General features: G+C 41.1%; 1 protein-coding gene across 3 annotated transcripts in view; it reads left to right on the top strand.

The window, feature by feature from the left end:
- CORIN (corin, serine peptidase) overlaps positions 1-18132 on the top strand; it is a 179065-nt gene that overhangs the window by 15251 nt on the left and 145682 nt on the right. For all 3 annotated transcript variants that reach the window (XM_081139845.1, XM_081139846.1, XM_081139847.1), the window contains exon 2: positions 11366-11510. In XM_081139845.1, coding sequence (XP_080995971.1) covers positions 11366-11510 — 145 coding nt within the window. The remainder of the gene's footprint in view (positions 1-11365; positions 11511-18132) is intronic.

The raw sequence follows: 18132 nt of genomic DNA, 5'->3' as shown, positions 1-18132 counted from the left end.
CTGGGGCCTCCCAGGAGGTACAAAGTCTGCCTCTGCCAGTGCCTTGCCCAGGGGCACCCAGCATCAGCTACACAGCAAACCGTAGTTGGCTGCTACTTGTGCTGGGCTTGGCGGTGTCCACGAGAGGCCAAGCTATGAGCCAATGCAGCTGCCACTAGTGCCAGGCCTGGGGCCACTTATCAAGCTGTATGGTGCCCGCTGCTGCTTGTTTGAGAGATTTTAGAAAAGTCCTAAGCATGAGGCTCCAGAGGCCACTTGCACAGAAAAGCCCCTGGAAATGGCCTGGATGAGCTGCAGGTGGGGGGGGGCGGGGCCTCCGGGAATCAGGGGGCGGGGCCAAAGGTGGGAGTCAGGTGCTGGCGATTCAAACATGGCGCCTGCCTGCCGGCTGTGTGCGGGGAGGACTCGCCACAGGAGCCATGGCCTCTGCCAGCCCTTCTGCCTGGGAGGAAGCCGCCCCTCCGCCTCTCGCCCGGATCTCAGGCAGGTTAGTTCCCCCCCGAGTGTCCCAGGTCCTTTCAGGCTGCTCCCGGCGCTGGGCTCAGAGGGAGCGTCCGAGTGAGTCCGTGCCGGGCCCTTTAGAGGAGCTGCTGGGGCTCCCGCAGCCTCTGCGACCCTCAGGGACAGTCCCCGCTGGTTTCACAGCCCAAAGGTGTGGGGACGTCTCTTCCCGGCCCTGGAGCCCTGGGCTGGGGGCCTGCTGTGGGGCTGGGACCCCTCACTCCTCCGGGAAACCCCCACCACCGAGATGCCCTCTGGGGTTTAACCCGCAGCACCGGGTGTGGGCCTGCAGCCACATCTCCAGATCCAGCCCCGACCCGCCCGCGTCTCCGCCCCTCCTGCCATCTCGATGCTTTCTCAGCTCCCTGGTTGTGGGGCTTCTGTTCTGCCAGATCTCAGGAGGCTCTGAGTGATGGTGGTTCTGTATTTTCGTTGTAATTTTGATGTGGTTGCGGGAGGCGGTGGGTGTAGCTGTTACCTACGCTGCCATCTTGTTTCTTGGTGATCTGTATTATGATTTTTTAAATGTTTTATTACTTGGGAATACTAACTGTGGAAAGATGTCAAACCAAAATTAAAAAAATATGATGGATGGACCAATGAGGTTTATACTGTCAAAAGCCGTGTTTTCATCAGCAGCTTCTTATCGTTTTAGGAAATGTTATGCAATTCTTAATACTGTGGACTCCCTAATCATAAATATTAAACATTTAGCACAGCTTATATTGTAAATATGTGTTAACATTATAAACACTTGAAACCATCAGTGGAAAGAAGCTGGGAAGGTAAATTATTTAATTATGGCTGAAATAATTCTAGTAATTCAATTTTGAGTGCTTATTAGTAATATTCATTAATATTCCTTGTCACTGAAGTAGTTTCAGTATTAGGCTGCTTCCTGTTGTAGGTAAGTGTTAATAAAAAGGTCAAGGTCAGTTTTCTATGTTCATTTTTCACATCACCACAAATTATTTACCTTGTACTTTATAGCACTTAGCACAATTACAATTAAATGACTACTTATATAACGATTTATTCTCTCTTGCCTCTGATAGATTGTGTGTTCCATGAATATTATTTTCAGTATCTGCTTGTCATAGCCGTCCAAACTTGAAGGCTTGCTTCCCTAATTGTTCTTGCCATGAACTGCCTGTCTGCAGCTTTAAGAAGCCAGCTTTCAGTAACTTTCCCCCTCCGAGCCTCTTTGGGGGCAATCAATTCATATGTTCTTTGAGATCTTGCCCTTCTTCCTCCATTTTGATATCTCCCTCTTTCTAATAGCTTATTTAAGAGTATTGGACCTCCCCTAGCCAGTTTGGCTCAGTGGTTAGAGTGTCCGATTTAATCAATCAGAAATTGATTGATTCTGTCAAGATAGAAGGTTCCATGCAAAGGCCTTTTGAGTTGCCTCTTTAGCTTTGCACTGGCAAAATTTTTATTGAGTTGTGTTCCTACTTCACCTTAAGGAGATGGGATACACTATGATAAGGCCACCCATTTTTTTGTTTGTTTGTTTTGAAGCAAACTCTGCCACCTTTCTCTGACTGAATCCGTGAATTGGGTGTCTGAAACCTAAAGTCTGGGTCAGAGGTTATTTAATGAACAAATCCAGAGTGAGTTGGGACCATGTGAAGGAAGATGACTAAAACTGGTGACTAAGCCCCATGCATCTGAGGTGTTGGTACCTCCACTTCTTGGTTTCTCTGCATGGCCCTGAATGTAGTTTAAAATAGCATAGCAAGCATTGGAATCTGAGGCAGCCCTTCCTCAATATCTATTCTGGGGGGGGAGCAAATAATCAAAACTAGAAGTTCACCTCTACTCCTGGAGAGCCAAAGGATCTCAGCCGTTTTGTCACTTTAAGGCCGCACATTTTGTTCTGTTCACCTCCAGGACCTACGAAGGTTTGATCCTACCTCAGCCTCACCTGATACACTGGGCCCAGCCTCACATGTGTAGCTTGGGGACAGTGGCTGCAGAGATTGTCCAAAGTCTAAAATCCTACATGGACCATGCTCGGTACAGGTCCACCGAAGCTGAAAGCCTCATGCCCTGTGTGCTTAAGAAATAATCACACTGCCAGCCCGTGTGACTCAGCAGTTGAGCATCGACCTAGGATCCGGGAGATCGCGGTTCGATTCCCAGTCGGGGCACATGCCCGGGTTGCAGGCTTGATCCCCAGTCAGGGGCGTGCAGGAGGCAGCCGATCAATGACTCTCTCATCATTGATGTTTCTCTCTCTCCCTCTCCCTTCCTCTCTCTGAAATCAATAAGACTATCTTTAAAAAAAGAGATAATCACTCTGTGAATATTTAATCCTCTAAAACACCACTTCTTGCTCTTCCTCAAGTTTCCTGGTTGAATGTAGTAGGTCAGGTTTTGAAGGACCTGATCAATTATGCCTCTCCTCTTTGATTGATGTTGACGTTGAAACCCTGTGCTCTTTCATGTGCCCTTAGGGCGATGATCACAATGAAAAGACATAATGTTTGATCTAGACGTGTGCTGTTTCTCTGTGGACAAAAGACAAACTCCCAGTGTGTAGTTAAGGACCTAATGTTAGGCCTTGCCTGTGGAGCATGGGGCGGTTCGCTAGCTCAGGACTGGACCTTGCAGCCAGCGCCTGGAGCTGACCGTGCCCTGCGCTCAACAGCTGCTCCTGAGCAACTCCCGTGTGCCCCCCCAGGAAGGCAGCGCCCGCGGAACATTTGGAAGTGATGGGGGACCTGCTGTGGGTCACGCTGCTCGGGCTGGGGGAGAGTTACTGCTGACATTTATTAGGTGGTAGCCAAGGGATGCCAAATATCCTGAAATTCATGAGAGAGTCCCCTCAGTGAAAAATTGTCCTGCTTAACATGTCCATTGTGTTGCTTCCCCTTGGCCTCCCTCCTCCTGTGATCAACCCCCCCCCCCCCCACACACACACACACACTTTGAGAGCCATGGGGACTAGTGCTCAAGAAATACTGTTGTTTCATCTTGGTGCGCAAGTAAAAATTTTTATATTTTAAAAAATATAGCAATGTGGGCCGACTGCGCCCCAGTCCACACCGCCCCTATGGTAGACGTGTAGTCCTTCCTACATATCTGTGATGTTGTCCTGTCCCAGGGCATTGGAGTCACCCGTGAAGTTGGGTGTCTCCTTGGAGTTGGGTGCTCAGCTCCCAGAGGACAGGGACTGTCTTTCTCACCTTTCTCTCCCTGTAGCGCGCCGCGCACAGAATAGGTGCTAAATACGCATGAGTAGGATACACCAAATTAGTGAGATTTGACATGTAGCATCGACATGTTTTATAACAGAAGCCTCAACAGTTAACTTCTCTGTATTTTCCAACTAGAATATTAATGAAGTACAGAGAAATATATGATAAGAGTGTTAAGTTTGCTTTTGCTCCAGGTATTCACAGAAATTGCTGCTGCATCCGAGACATGAAATCCTTACTTGTGCTTTTTTTTACTGCAGGATTCCTTTCAGCAGGTAGGTTCAGTAGGTTAAATGGTTTCAACATCTGTTTATGTTTTACTTTGCATTGAAATGCCTGAAATGGATTGTCGTAGAGCATAAAATCCATTTTGTCTTGTATGCGTTCCCTGATTATTTTCAGCTGTAGAAAGTCAATATTTTAGTCCTTTACTCACTTTGCCAATCTGTTTCAATTTTTAAAAGTCACAACATTTCCATCGTTATTGGATCAGTGAGTTAGGTCTCTGAGATTTGCACGAATTCAGCAGCATCCTTAGTGCTATGTGAACAATAGTTTTGGCTTCATTTGGTGATATGTTAGGTTCCTCTGGATTCTGCCATAGCTTCCTTGGAAATGTTGTAATTTATAATCAGGATGTGGAATTTAAAACTCTTTTATGAATAAATGTCAAATATTTAATTTCCTGAGGAATGAATATCCCAACCCTCCCTTTTCCCCCCGTAGCCTACATTGTTTCCTGAAAAAAATACTTTAAAACCCCCCACAAAAGACCTTTAAGACTGTTCAATATATGCAGAAAGAGTTCTGATAGTGTATCTGCATTAAAAGAAATCATTTTATTACTTTAAGACTTGTGTCCGCCATAAAATGATAAAGTTGACATGTTTGAGACTGGAGCAAAGTCATCTCAAAACAGGACACTGCGTCCTACATACCTTGCCTAGGCAGGGAGTTGCCTGCCGTGTCTTCCAAGGTCACCTCCTGGGGCTCTCACAGAAAGATGCCCTTCCCACCTTGCCCTGGAAAAAACCCTGGATTTACCTTAGAAGTTTCTCCCATTACCTCTGAAGACATCTCCTCACTTGAATAAAGATTATAACTTTCTTCCAGGGAGATTGAATTGAGCAAACTCCCATTATGCACTGGAGAGCAATCAGGACTTAGAGCTTTCTGAACTTGAAAGAAACATTATCACTGTTTTTTACTTTTCTTTTGCTTTACCAACTTCATTTTAGGGGGAATATTTGTGGTTGGGGCAATACATTTATTTTCTTTCCCTTATGTGCAGACATGGAAACATGGTCAGGACAGGGTAATGAGTTTATAAGGTCACCTAGATTTTCAGTGGTGGAGACAATATTGTTCAAGCTGCCTCTGAAATATTCCAGTCGTCTCTCTCCTATTTCAGACTTCAGCTAAACAATGCCATCCTCAAAACAGACACACTAAGTGATCCGATGCCTGAGTATTGGATTACTATTATCTAGGCTCCTCGACAGGAAAAGATTTTGTCGGTATTTAGTCTCCCCATTGAACACTCATTCTGGGATGTGTGAATGTGCAACTTGGGGGACGACTATCTCTTGCTGTTGTTATGATGTTAATTTTCAAAGGAGAAAATGTGCGCAGGGCTGGTTTGCAGAGCCGTTCTGGTGTGAACTGAGTAATTTCATTTTGAGAGAGGGCATGAGTTATTTGAACTTTGTACGCTTCAATCAAATGCCAGAAAATGGGATGAAAAGACTTACTGAAAACCAGATGCTTGTTCTTCCTGCCTCTTGGGACATTACAAACAAGCATCACAACAAAAGACATTGGAGTTTGGCAGGGTTCACTGGCAGATGACTTGGGAGGCATTGTGCTTATTGGTAGAGTGGGAGCTAATATTGTGGAGAATTGACAGATATCTGATTTGAAAAGTATCTAAGTCACTGACCTCTTATTCAATAAACCTACTTTTAATTCATGTAAGGAATTCTTTCACAGTTTATTGAGCACAGAAAGGAAAACATTTGCACTGGAAGATTTTCTTCTTAAATAAGAAGATAACAATGGGGCTCATTTTTGCTCAGTGGACAAGACAATTCAGATCACATTTTTAAAAAAATTATCTTTATTGTTGAGAATATTACAGATGTCCCCTCCCCGCCCCCAATTGATCCCCTCTACCCTGCATCCACCCCACCCACAGGCCTTCCCCATACCAATGTCTGTGTGCATAGCTTATGTATATAACCCCAGGTTGGGCAGGACAGTGTTTCCAAGCCAAATATCTATTAGAAAGTAGAGTCTTAGTATCTGCAGTTTTTTAGGACTATGAGGACATTAACATGTGACAGTGGAATATCCCCACAGAGTTTAGAGGGAGCTTCTGTTTCCTGTTCAGGCCACAACAATCAGAATAAGTTTGTCATCCTCGTAGGCTGTTTTCTGCACCATTGAAACTGCAAAGTGTGAATGCGTTTGCAGTTTATCACCTTCCTACCTAGAGAGCTAAGGTGCAAAATTAGCCTCAAAACAGCGCATATTAATTTTGGATGAATTTTTCTTTTTAATTGTTTTTAACATTGTAAGTGAATCTTTTGCTGTAGGACAGGCGGCCACTGAATTCTGCCATAATTTTGAATACAATTCTGTCCATTAAAATGTACACTCTCATTCTGGCTTAAGGATATTTTGATATTTTGACTTGGTCAAATCTTAAACGTCAAAGCAATAAATACAATTTTACTAAATCCACCAGATTGATATATGAATTAGGACAACCTTTGGGTAGTAATAGTTGTGCACCTAAAATTAACAGACTGTTGATTAAGCATCCTGTATTAATTCAGGCTACATCATTTCATAATTATATTTTAAGAATATAATCATTTTGGAATCTTAGAAAATCCATAGTGTAGTGTCACATTTTGAAGGGAGAATTAACCTTTAAATTTCCAAATACTCTGTTAAATCAGTAACAGTTTATATACTACTTCAAGTTTGCCTGATCTTTGGTTGTAATTTAAACAAATCCTAGTTGAAATAAAAACATCAGCATATCTCTATGTCTGATGCTATACCTTAAAAGTAGCAAGCTGATGTTAATCTCTTATAGACCATATCTTTAGGTGAATATTGTCACTTACCGAGCTATTGCAGGTGAAGGATGGCACATGTCTAGCAAAACTTTGAATTGGGAATAGGTTATTTTTTGTTGTTGCTAGTTAGATTTTTGATGTATTAAATATGAACTTGGATCTCCTTCTACATTAATCTTTACTATTGAAAATGATGTTTCTTTCACTACCTACCGTATACTAAGCAGAATGATATCCATCTTTTTCAAACCTGATGATCAGGGCCAATACTTACATGTCATCCTCAGGGCAAAATATTCTAAGCTATAGAAACTCTAGAAGATCACCCATTTTCCAGAAGTCTGTGTCATTCTCTGGAAATATCTTATAAATTTAATTCTTGATAATTTCCTTATTTTTGATGATTTTCTTTTTCTCCAAAAGATAAAGAATAGAACACTTCTGTAATTAAAGATTCCAGGTATTTTAGGTTTTGTTGGAGAGACTAAGGTTTTTAACATAATTTTGGAATGTGAGCTCTGGAAAGGAATTGAAAAATACCAACACAGATGGGCCATTTCTAAGACGTATCTCTTAGCGCCTACTGTAGTGAGGCGCTAATCTTCCATTCTGCTGTGTCTGGCCTGAGAGGAGTTCCAGAGAGATGAAGGCTCAGGAAAAAGTCTATTTCTTACCCTCCAAAGAGCAGTTAATTTTTTGAGGGAAATCCAGTAACACTCAGTGTTTGTTGATTATCAAATGAAATAGTAGCTTGACATAGTTCAGAGTTTCAACATTAAATTGTGCTGTATCCCTTTTGATGTCACCCTATCTTTATAAAGCTGGGTTCTTGGTGGCTGCTGTGTAAAAATTGTACCAGGCAAAAATCCATGTGGAGCAGGTAGTGCTTTCCAATCTGACTGCCAGCTGTGAGGTGCTATGCAGGGCCCAGCAGATGCATACATCCTGTTAGTAAGTGATTGTGGTGAAGAATGACATGAAAATATTTTCAAATTTTAATGTATGTGTAGTATTTTTTCAAATGGCTACTAAGTTTTTAGGATACAAATATTTATAAAATTGTTGGACTAAACATGCCCAACATGTTTAATAAATGGAACTGGTAGGCTTTTCTTTTTTTACTTAGGGCTACTGGGACAATTACCTGGATACTCAAGGTGCTGTGAACCAAGAATGTCTGGGGATCTCTGATATACGGGTTAATAGAGTTTCAAGGTCATTTATTTTCATGTTAATGTAGGTGATATTTTTTAAAAATTGTCTAATAAAATCAACAGTTTATTTTTCAAAACAAAAAATTTTCTGACTGATTTCAAAGCTCATAATGGGAAATGTGAGCATAGAATTGAACTAACAGTCCCAGTAAAAACTGATTTTATTAATTTTAGTATATTTTCCCTGAACGGAAAGATTTTTACTTTCTTACTAAATACATTTTCTCCTCCAAGTGTTTTTGGATGATTCAGAAATAGTCGTTTTAAGGCATATATCATTAAAAAAAAAAACAAAACAGCAGTTATTTGCATAATTATGTGCAGAGCAGTTTTTGTTCAGATGCTTTAATTCATTCATTTATTCAGCAGATATTAATCCATTTCTGACTGTGCTCAGGTGCTGTTCTAGATGCTGGGCTACACTCATGAGAGACGGGTAATAGATACACATACAGAGAGATACAGCTGTGTTAGTATTATTTATGCTGTAATATTTTTACAGAAGCAGGAATACATTTGTACTTTCTAGCTTTATAATCTTATGAGTATTTGTTGGTTAATATAGTTTATATTTCATGTGGCAGTAGTATTTCAGTTTGAATATCCCCAAAACTTGTCCCTGTGGAAGTCCAAAGCCTCCCCCAAACTCTGCCGGATCCACTGGACACATGGTTCTCATAATCAACTCCTGTTCCAGGCTCTGAATCTCCTGAATTAGTTGAGTTCGGGGATCATTTTTCATGTTGCCTTTTCTCACTATCCAGTGATACACAGCCTCTTTCTCACAAATTAAGGAGTGCAATAAAATAAGTTTTAGAGAACAAATTAGGGAGTGCAAGAATGAATATAGGTAAACCAGACAAGAGGAGGCCTTTGCAGTATTTCTCGGGAGACATGATGGTCATTTTTACAAGAATGTGGGAACTATGAGGCTAGAGATTTTTGCTTTGCACAGTGAAGGATCCCAAATGCCCAAACAATGCCTGACGATAAGTGCTCAGTTACTTTTTCCTGAGTTAGGGAACCCTGAAAGAAGACCAGATATGGGAATGAAGATTATCTATTTGGTTTTGGACATGTTAGGTTTGAAGTGTTTTTGTAACATCTACTGAGGGGATGTCAAATGGCCAGTTGGATGCAAAGGTCTGGAGCTCAGAGGAAAGGTCTATGTTTGCTATTTAATCACATGTGTAGGGCTGGCAATTGATGCCATTTGTGTGGGTAACATTGTGGGGAGAGAGTGAATGTGAGATAAGAGCTTACGGAAAGGAAAGAGCAGGAATGACCAGAGAAGTAGGAGAAAGAGAAGTCAGAGGAAGAAAGTGCTTGCAGAAGATGGGAGTGGCTGAGAATCTCTCAGATGATGCTGAGATGTCATTACAATGAGGTCCAGACAGTGTCATTTGGCTGGAACAACATGGAAGTCGTTGGGAACCACAGTGAAAGCTGTGGTACAAGTGACAGAAGTGGGTGCCAAATTGTAGTGGCCACCAGAGTAAACAGTAAGTGAGGAAATTTAGGCCATAAATATTAACTCCTAGAGCATTTTGGATGAGAAAGGAGGAGAGAGATAGGACAATGATTGAAGTGGGATATAGGCTTGAGGATGGATTAAAAAGAATTCCCTGGAAGAGACCCAAGCCTGGTAAAAAGCTGATGGCAGTGTTACGGGAGAGAGAGATGCTGTTACACACTAGGCACTGGAAATGTATGATATAACTTGAAAGGGAGTTTGGGACTCGAGAGATTCAGGAGACAGTTACACAGAGGTTCTAGTTCAAGGTCTGAAACTGTCAGAGGAGAACATGCGGGAGAGTCCTAAGTCCAAGAGAGAACCATGAGAAACACCTTCATTAAAGGGATCAGAAGAGTTATGAATATATCCAAAGAAACCTGAAACACTAATTCCAAGGAATATATGCACACATGTGTTCATTGCAACGTTCTTTGCTATAGCTAAGATCTGGAAACAGCCCAAGTGCCCATCAGTAGATAAGTAGATAAAAAAGCAGTGGTACATTTACACAACTGAATACTACTTGGCTGTAAAAAAGAATGAAATCTTACCTTTTGCAACAGCATGGATGACCCTGGACAGTATTATGCTAATGAATAAGCCAGTCAAAGAAAGACAAGTACCATATGATTTGCTTATGTGTGGGATCTATGAACAAAATAAACAAAGTGGAGACACACTCTTGGGTAAGGAGAACAGACTCACAGCCGTGAGAGGGGAGGGTGTTGGGGCTGGGTGGGAAGGGTGAAGGGATTAAGCAAAGAAAAAGAGACTCAGGGACACAGACAATAGTATGGTGATTGCCAGGGGAAGGGGTGGGGGAGGTAGAATTGGGTAAAGGGGGGTATAAATGGTGATGGAAGGAGGCTTGACTTTGGGTGGTAAACATAATACAATATACAAATGATGTATTGTAGAATTGTATACCTGAAACCTGTATAATTTTATTGACCAATGTCACTCCAATAAATACAATGAAAAAAATATATATGTATAAAGAAGAGTTGCACATAGTGGGTGATTCAAATCACTTTTAATTCCACCTCAGACTCCTGTCGAAAAAGTCACTGCATGAAGCTAGCCATTTGCAATAAATGACTTTCCAGACATAATTTCTGGCAAGAGGTTGAACTAAGCAAAATTTAAATATTTGAAGACAAGAACTGTATCTGAGCCATCGCTATTGCTCCTTATCACCCTCTCACCATGGATGGGCTCCCGGGGAGGTGTGAACAGTGGAGAATGTCCTGAGGGATCATCAGTGTTGGCCAACTGGACAGCCTTTTTTTTTTTTAAATTGTTCAACTTGTCACTAAATACATGGTCAGTAATATTAAAACTTGCTGAATTATGAATGGAAGAAAATTTATTTAATCCAGATTTGTGCAGATTTGGGTTAGCCCAAATTTGTTGTTAGCGAGCCTAACGACATTGAAGTCTGGATGGTGTCCACATCTACTCACCAATGTCTTATCCCTGTACTAGGCGGCCTTTGCTTACAGCTCTGGGCCAAGGTGAGTTCTTGCCATAGTTATTTATGGCCCTTTGGAATAATACCAGATTGGCAAATATGTTTAAACAAATCAAGATGCTATATTGTTAAAAGTTCATGCACTTCTGAAAAACATTTCAGAAACAGAGGATACTTTCCTGAAGGCAGTTGTACTGTTATTTGTTCATCTATTAGCGTGATTCGGTGACTGACTCTCATTTCATGGCCTAAAGTACACACAGCAGAATCCCTTAGGAATGTTGCTGCTTTGAATGGATGGCTGTAGGCTACAGGTCCATGCCATGTACTGAGTTGCTTTGCAATGTTAAAGTCTTGTTTCTTATTTACTTTAGGTCTTGGGGGCTGATGACGATCACGTGGGTGGCGGCTGCTCTCAGCAGCTGGTGACGGCTAAGGTTCTTCGTTTCCTCCTGCTCGTCCTGATTCCATGTATCTGCACTCTCATTGTCCTGCTGGTGATCCTGCTTTCCTCTGGTGGTGAGTGCGGTCATTATTTTTTAAAAAATGAAGTCAATATTAAAATTAACATGATTTATAAGAGTGATTTCTACTTAGTCCTTATGTAACCTAAAATATCAACTAAATAAGAGGGTTATCTGTTGACTGTCTTACGCAAATCTGTAGTTTTAGCCACGATAATCACTCTCCTAGTGACTATTAATATTAATTAATGGATTAATTCGTTCAAAACATTTAAGGAGCGATTACTAGGCAGCAGAAACTTTGAAAGTGCCTGAGAACTCAAGGATGTTTAAATTAGTCCTTTCTTAGGAACTCACAGTTGAGAGGAAGAAATGATTGTCACACAAGGCAACACATGTTAACGACAGAGGCATAGACAAGGTGCTTTGGGGCAGTCAGAAGGCTTCATGGGGCATTAACATTTTAACCTTTGGAATAAAGTTAATAGGAACTTAGGTTAGAAGGCAGTAGTACATGGGTCACATTTGGCTGGGAAAAAAAGCAAGGGTAAAAGGATAGCCCATGAAAGATGGAGGTGGACTTAGGAAACGGGGTGAAACTTGGGCAGTGGTGGGAAATGCAGCTAGGTTGATGCATAAAGTGCAAATGACACAGAATCTTGCCAGTTATTTGAAGGGATTTGGGTTTTAGCACCTAGGTTCATCGGTTTTCAAACTCTGTTCCATAGAGTCAAGGTTCTGGGGAAAAAGTCCCAAGGGTTATGCTTTGATTTTCTATTTAAAAAAAATAGATCTCAAATGCACACAAACTAAATATTATGTATTAATTTTGAACAGAGCAGAGGCCAGCAACCAAGTAATTGGTGCTGATAGATTCATTCATTTGTATTTGGATCTTGCTCTCCTTTTTGAAATGAACAATATCCTAAGTTAAAAGGTGAGCTGTTGTGGGGGAAAAATATGAATCTTTTCATTGATAGCTACTTATTGCTATGAATCAGAATTTTTTTCAACACGTGCAATCAAATAAAATACAAAAAAAAAAAAAACCAAGAAGATGATGCAGATCTCATTGCACTACCAATAATTTTGGAATTTTTTTATTTCATCAAAACTACATATTATTTTCTTATTGGTCAGTTCCTAAGTTCCACACTTAGGATTTATAAAGTAAATTAATCTCAACAAAATACAGCTCATGTCTATGTTATAGATATTCCATTAAAATCAACAGAAATCAAGGCTGATTGGTATGAGGGAGAAGTAGGAAGGAGTCAGCCTGTTTGATTTTTGTTAATGTAGGAAGTACAGGTGGAGGAGTGGGATGCAGGTAGGTGGAGGCAAGGTTGGAAGTTTAGTTTAGACATGGTAAGCTGGAGACACCTGTGGGACAACCAATACAGTGGACTCATAATTTAAGTGCATTAACTTAAGGAAATTCAACAGTGCAGGCTGGGCCAGGGCATGGACGAATATAAGAACTCCAACGTGTTGCCTTCCTAAGGCAATTTCAAGGGAAACTGTGACTAGACGTGGCTTTTTTGGCTGATGTGCTGACTTTAGAATTTAACCCCCACCCCACTGTTCCTGGTGTGAGGCCAGAGGTTGCAGAGGGAAGCCGAGCAGGGCTCCTGCGGCAGTCGTGATGGTGGGAGTCTCAGTGGTAGTTCAGCCACAGGAGGTGATCTGGGGAGAGAAAGTGCACCCATTAAAAGCAAATCCCAGGAGGGTGCTAGTATTTAAGGGAAAGACAACAAAATGGAAAGGAGTAAGAGACACAGGAAGAAGGGCCAGAGAGGAAGGAAAAGAACCAGAAATGCTGGGTGTCATGAAGACAAGGGGGGAGAGACGGAGCAGAGGTCGAGGGTGAAAGTTAAGAAGGAGACAGAAAAAATGCGTCGGCCCAGGAACACGGCAGGCTTTCTGCGGGAGCTGTAGTTGCCCTGCCCATGGGCCCACCGGTGGCCTGCTCTTAGGCTAAAGGCAGGAAAAAACCCTGAATCTCATCTCTGCCACTCTCTTCTTCCAAGACTCAGCTCCTTCCAGAGTGGCCTGCTTTTGCTTCCTCCCCGGTGCCCTCCAGTAGTTGCTTTTTTGTATTTAGTCCAGCGTTCATAGTTGTAATCTCCGGGAAGGTCTGTCTGGTAGAAGCTCCCTCAGTCATACCACTGTCATTTAAAAAACGTGAATTCTCACAGTCCTGTGTCCAGCGGCTCACACGCATTGAGGACTATGTTCTTTCATTCTCAGGGTTGAATATCAGTTTTAAAACATACTTTTAAGTATCTCAGTGCTTAGAGGCCTCTGAGCAGAGGAGGAATATTATTAAAACAGTGCTTTAAGTGGGCTTACTATCTGTTTATTTATTAAATGTTTAATCTTTTTTTTACAGCTTTATTGAAATATAATTCACATGCCATTCAATAGCTTTGGTGTGTTCACAGGTTAAGTGCGTGTCGCCGCAGTCAATTTGGGAACATTTTCATTACCTGAGAAAGGAACTCTGTGCTGTTCAGCGATCATCCCCTCTCTCCATCTCCCTTCTTTCCTTCTGCCTAAAACTAAGCAGCCGATAATCTACTTTCTGTTTCTATAGATCTCTCTGCTCTGGACATTTCGTATGACCATATGTGGGTTTTGAGACGGGCTTCTTTCACTTGGCGTAACATGCTTAAGGCTCATCCATGTCGTAGCATAAATTAGTACTTCATTCCTTTTTATGAGACCACGGAATAGTACGTTATGTAGATATTCCGCATTTTGTTTATTATCAATTGATGGACATTTGAGTTGTTCTGATCTTTTAGCTCTTTTGAACCATGTTGCTGTGAACATTCATGTACAAGTTGTTGTGTGGACACGTGTTTTCGTTTGTCTTGGGTTTATACCTGGGAGTAGAATTTTTCCCCACTAATGTGTGGGGTTAGGAGGTGTGCCAATTTGTAGCCATTAATTTTTTTTTCAAGTGCAGCTGACGTACAACATTCTATTAGTTTCAGGTTAGTTGTAATTTTGATGTGGTTGTGGGAAGATGCCAGCACCACGTTTTTCGACTCTGCCACCTTGACTGGAAGAAGTTAAAATCTGTAACCATTTTTAAGTGCTATTTTGGCCTCTATATAGGTAACCTTTGGAAACTGGAAGTTTTCCAGACATCTTCAAAAGTATTCTTTTTGTAATTCTGCACCAGTTGGTTTGATATAGATATATTGAAGTAATATCTGCCCAAATAAACATTTCCTTTTTTTATAACTGATATATTTGCTGTTGTAATGAGCAATAAAATCACTTTATATCTTTGTTTTAAAAACCTCTTTAAATTCTGCTTACTTTTAAAAATGTTCTGTTTGGTTTGAGTTTATAACTCCCTGCTCTTTCAAAGTTTTGTAGCTATTTCTGGGTCCACAAGGGTTGCTAAGGGATGCTGGAATGCCAGTTGTGTATCAAAGGGGCTCTAGCCTGAAAAGTCAAAGACATAATACTGAAAGGATTATTGATTAAGAAGAGGTAATAAAAGCTCTGTGCTAACAAAAACAGATGCACTATGTGTCTTTAATTTTGTCTATTTGGGCTTCTGTCATGCATAAAGTCAAGATGGTAAAAAGATTTCTGAAGATAAAAGAGTTGGACTTTATGAATAATTATTTTAGCAATAGGCTAGAGAAGAGAGCAGTAGCAAATTGTTTCTCACCTCAAACCCTAAACTGAAACTGGAGCTACAAATGTTCAATTTAGTTTTATATCTCTAAAACTGGCAGATAGTCTGAGATGCCCATTTGATTCCCAAAGATTTGAATTCTAAAATAAGGATTCAAGTTTTTGAAAGAAATTGAAAGGAAAATTAAAGCATGAGAAAGCTACAATATTATGCCTAGGTTTTCATTTCTTAAGTTATAGTCTAATGCTGAAGGGCCATATGACATAGAAGAAAGAACTTATAACTTGGGTTTAGCATCTTACTCTCCCATTTACTGGATGTGTGACTTTAGGTACCATATTTTACCTTCTCTGTGAAATGGGGACTATAACTCTTATTTGTTTCACAGAATTGTTATGGAAGTCAAATGAAATAATATTTGTCATTGTTTTTATAAATGACAAAATTGATTATGAAAGTAAAGAATTCGTTTTTGCTTATGAATATTATTATTAAATCATAATTATTTTAATAAATAGTTTTTTTTTTACTTAAAAAGAACTAAAATGTGTTTATCTTATTTTAACTCCATGCATAAGAATTAAAACCTTTGTACTATGAACTATTGTCATAGTAACCCCATAAACCCATAAACCAAGCCACTGCCACAACTGCCAATAAAGTATCTAGAAAGGAACAAAGCTGACTATTGGATTTGCAACATGATGACAAGTTTTACATGACTTTTATGCAGAGACCTGAGAGTCACTTTCAGAGGCTAATTCACTTCTAAGAATTAAACCTGCAGCAGGTTGCTCTGTCGCCACATGACTAGAAAAGTCAGCTTATGCCATGGAGCACTTCTTCAGACATTGAACTGATACTTACCCTAAATTATATTTATATTATATTATATTTGCAACTATAAAATAAAATTATTTTGATATGTTGAGAAGCATGCGTGTAACAGATACAGTAGCAGATACGATTTGATACTATTCATTCCTTTAACAACCATTTATTGCCTGTTATGTGCAAGGCCGTGTGCTACAGGCACTGGGAGCTGGAGTAAAACCTGCCCTCCTGGACTCACGGTGCAGTGAGGGAGGAAGGCATTAAGCAGAAGTCGCATAATCAATTAATTACAACAGAGGTGACTCCCATGTGGGAAGAGAGAGTTACTATGAGAGCTTATGACAAGGGATGAACCCAATCTGCGGTGAGGGAGGCCTTCCCTGAGGGAGTGGCCCTTTAAATATGAACTCCATAATGAGGCTGTTGGAGCAAGGGGGTGATATGACTGATCTGGCTGGGGCTTTTAAAAGGCGTCTTTATTCCACTCCCCCAAACCCTCTCCCCAAAGAGATGAAGGGGTTAAGAAGTACAGACTGGTAGTTACAAAATAGTCCTGGGGATGTAAAGTACAGCGTAGGGAATATAGTCAATAATATTGTGATAACTGTATAGTGCCAGGTGGGCACAAGAATATGACTGTCTAACCACCGTGCTGTATGCCCGAAACCAATACAAAATAATATTGAAAGTAAATAGTAATTGAAAAATAAAAGTTAAAGTGCCTTTGGCAGCTGTGTGGAGAAAGGGTGAAAGTAAGTAGTGTGTATGGCAGGGAAGAAAATTGGGGGGTTATTACAACAGACTTAAAACGTGGTCCTTAGGGATGGTCTGCATTGAATTTTGCAAACTATTGTTCATCTCAATTTAATTGCACCAAAGTTATGGTCCAAAACCTCTCATTAGAATGCTCTTAACCACCCCCACCCCCACCCCCCCCTGGCTGCTGAAGACTTGGTTTCAAAGGGTCTTCCACTTATCCACATGAAAAATAAATTTTCTTTGTTTTAGCTATATTCTTATGAAGAATGGCCTACGGTGACCACCCTAGTTGTCTTAATACTATGACAAGTCTATGTGTGGCCTGTTAATTGCTTGTTTTTGTCATGCAGTGAAGAAGAAAGAGAGAGATAGTGGTGGAGAGTATAGGAAACATGGCAAACAGTCCGTTTTTCTTCAGCTCCAGAGGGATTGTCCTCTGCACCAGTGACTGCCCTCTTCTCAAATGCCAGATGGACTGGAGTTTGTTGAACTGAAATACAGTTTTTCTCAGCAAATTTCTTAACAGCTTGTAGCTTTTGCAAGAACTCTGAATTATAAGGATCTTAATTTCCTAACTTATAATGCTGTATTTTGAATACCACTTTAAAATGGAAAACCTCCCAGATCTTTATTTCCCTACATATAAACTTTCAGACACTCTGTGACCTTTCATGACCTGACTCCACATTCCTTATTTAAACCTACAAATTCCTTTATAACCCTGGCCCCTCTGGTGCAGATTCATCAACACAGACTTCTCAAACTTGAGAATATATTTTCTTTATCTGCTCAGCCTGAGGTTATACCTAATATCTACAGCTTTTTGAAATGGTAGCCTAAGACCTTATACTCAAAGTGTGGTCCATGGACTAGCAGCACCCGCACCCTGGAGTCTGTGAAAGGCAGAACCTGGAACCTCGGGCCCCACTCCACGCCTGCTGAGCTGGCATCCTAACAAGATCCCTAGGCGACTCTGCACTTCCATCCAGTCTTACCCACTGCAAGGTGATCTTCCCCTCTTTTTCTTCTTTTCACAGTGGTGGATCCATCCTTACCAAAGCCACCAATGTTTTTTTATCCAGTGTGCAGCATTTTGAACCAATGTGTGCTGAACAGGACTTCAAAATGAAGATCCTGCCCTGGCCGGTTTGCCAAGTGGTTAGAGCATCGGCCCTCTGACTGAAGGGCCTCGGGTTTGATCCCTGTCAAGAGCGGGTACCTTGGTTGCAGGCTTGATCCCCCGCCCTGGTCGGGGTGTGTGTGGGAGGCAACCAATCGATGTCTGTCTCTGTCTTTCTGTCTGTCTGTCTGTCTCTCTCCCCCACTCTTTCTGAAAAGCAATGGAAAATATCCTCGAGTGAGGATTGGAAGAAAAAAAAAAGAAGATCCTTATGCCTTCTTCCTGTGCTCGCTGACATCAATTTAG

Source organism: Miniopterus schreibersii (assembly GCF_964146895.1).
Source record: "Miniopterus schreibersii genome assembly, chromosome: 1".
NCBI lineage: Eukaryota > Metazoa > Chordata > Mammalia > Chiroptera > Miniopteridae > Miniopterus > Miniopterus schreibersii.
This window is presented reverse-complemented; position numbering and strand designations above follow the sequence as displayed.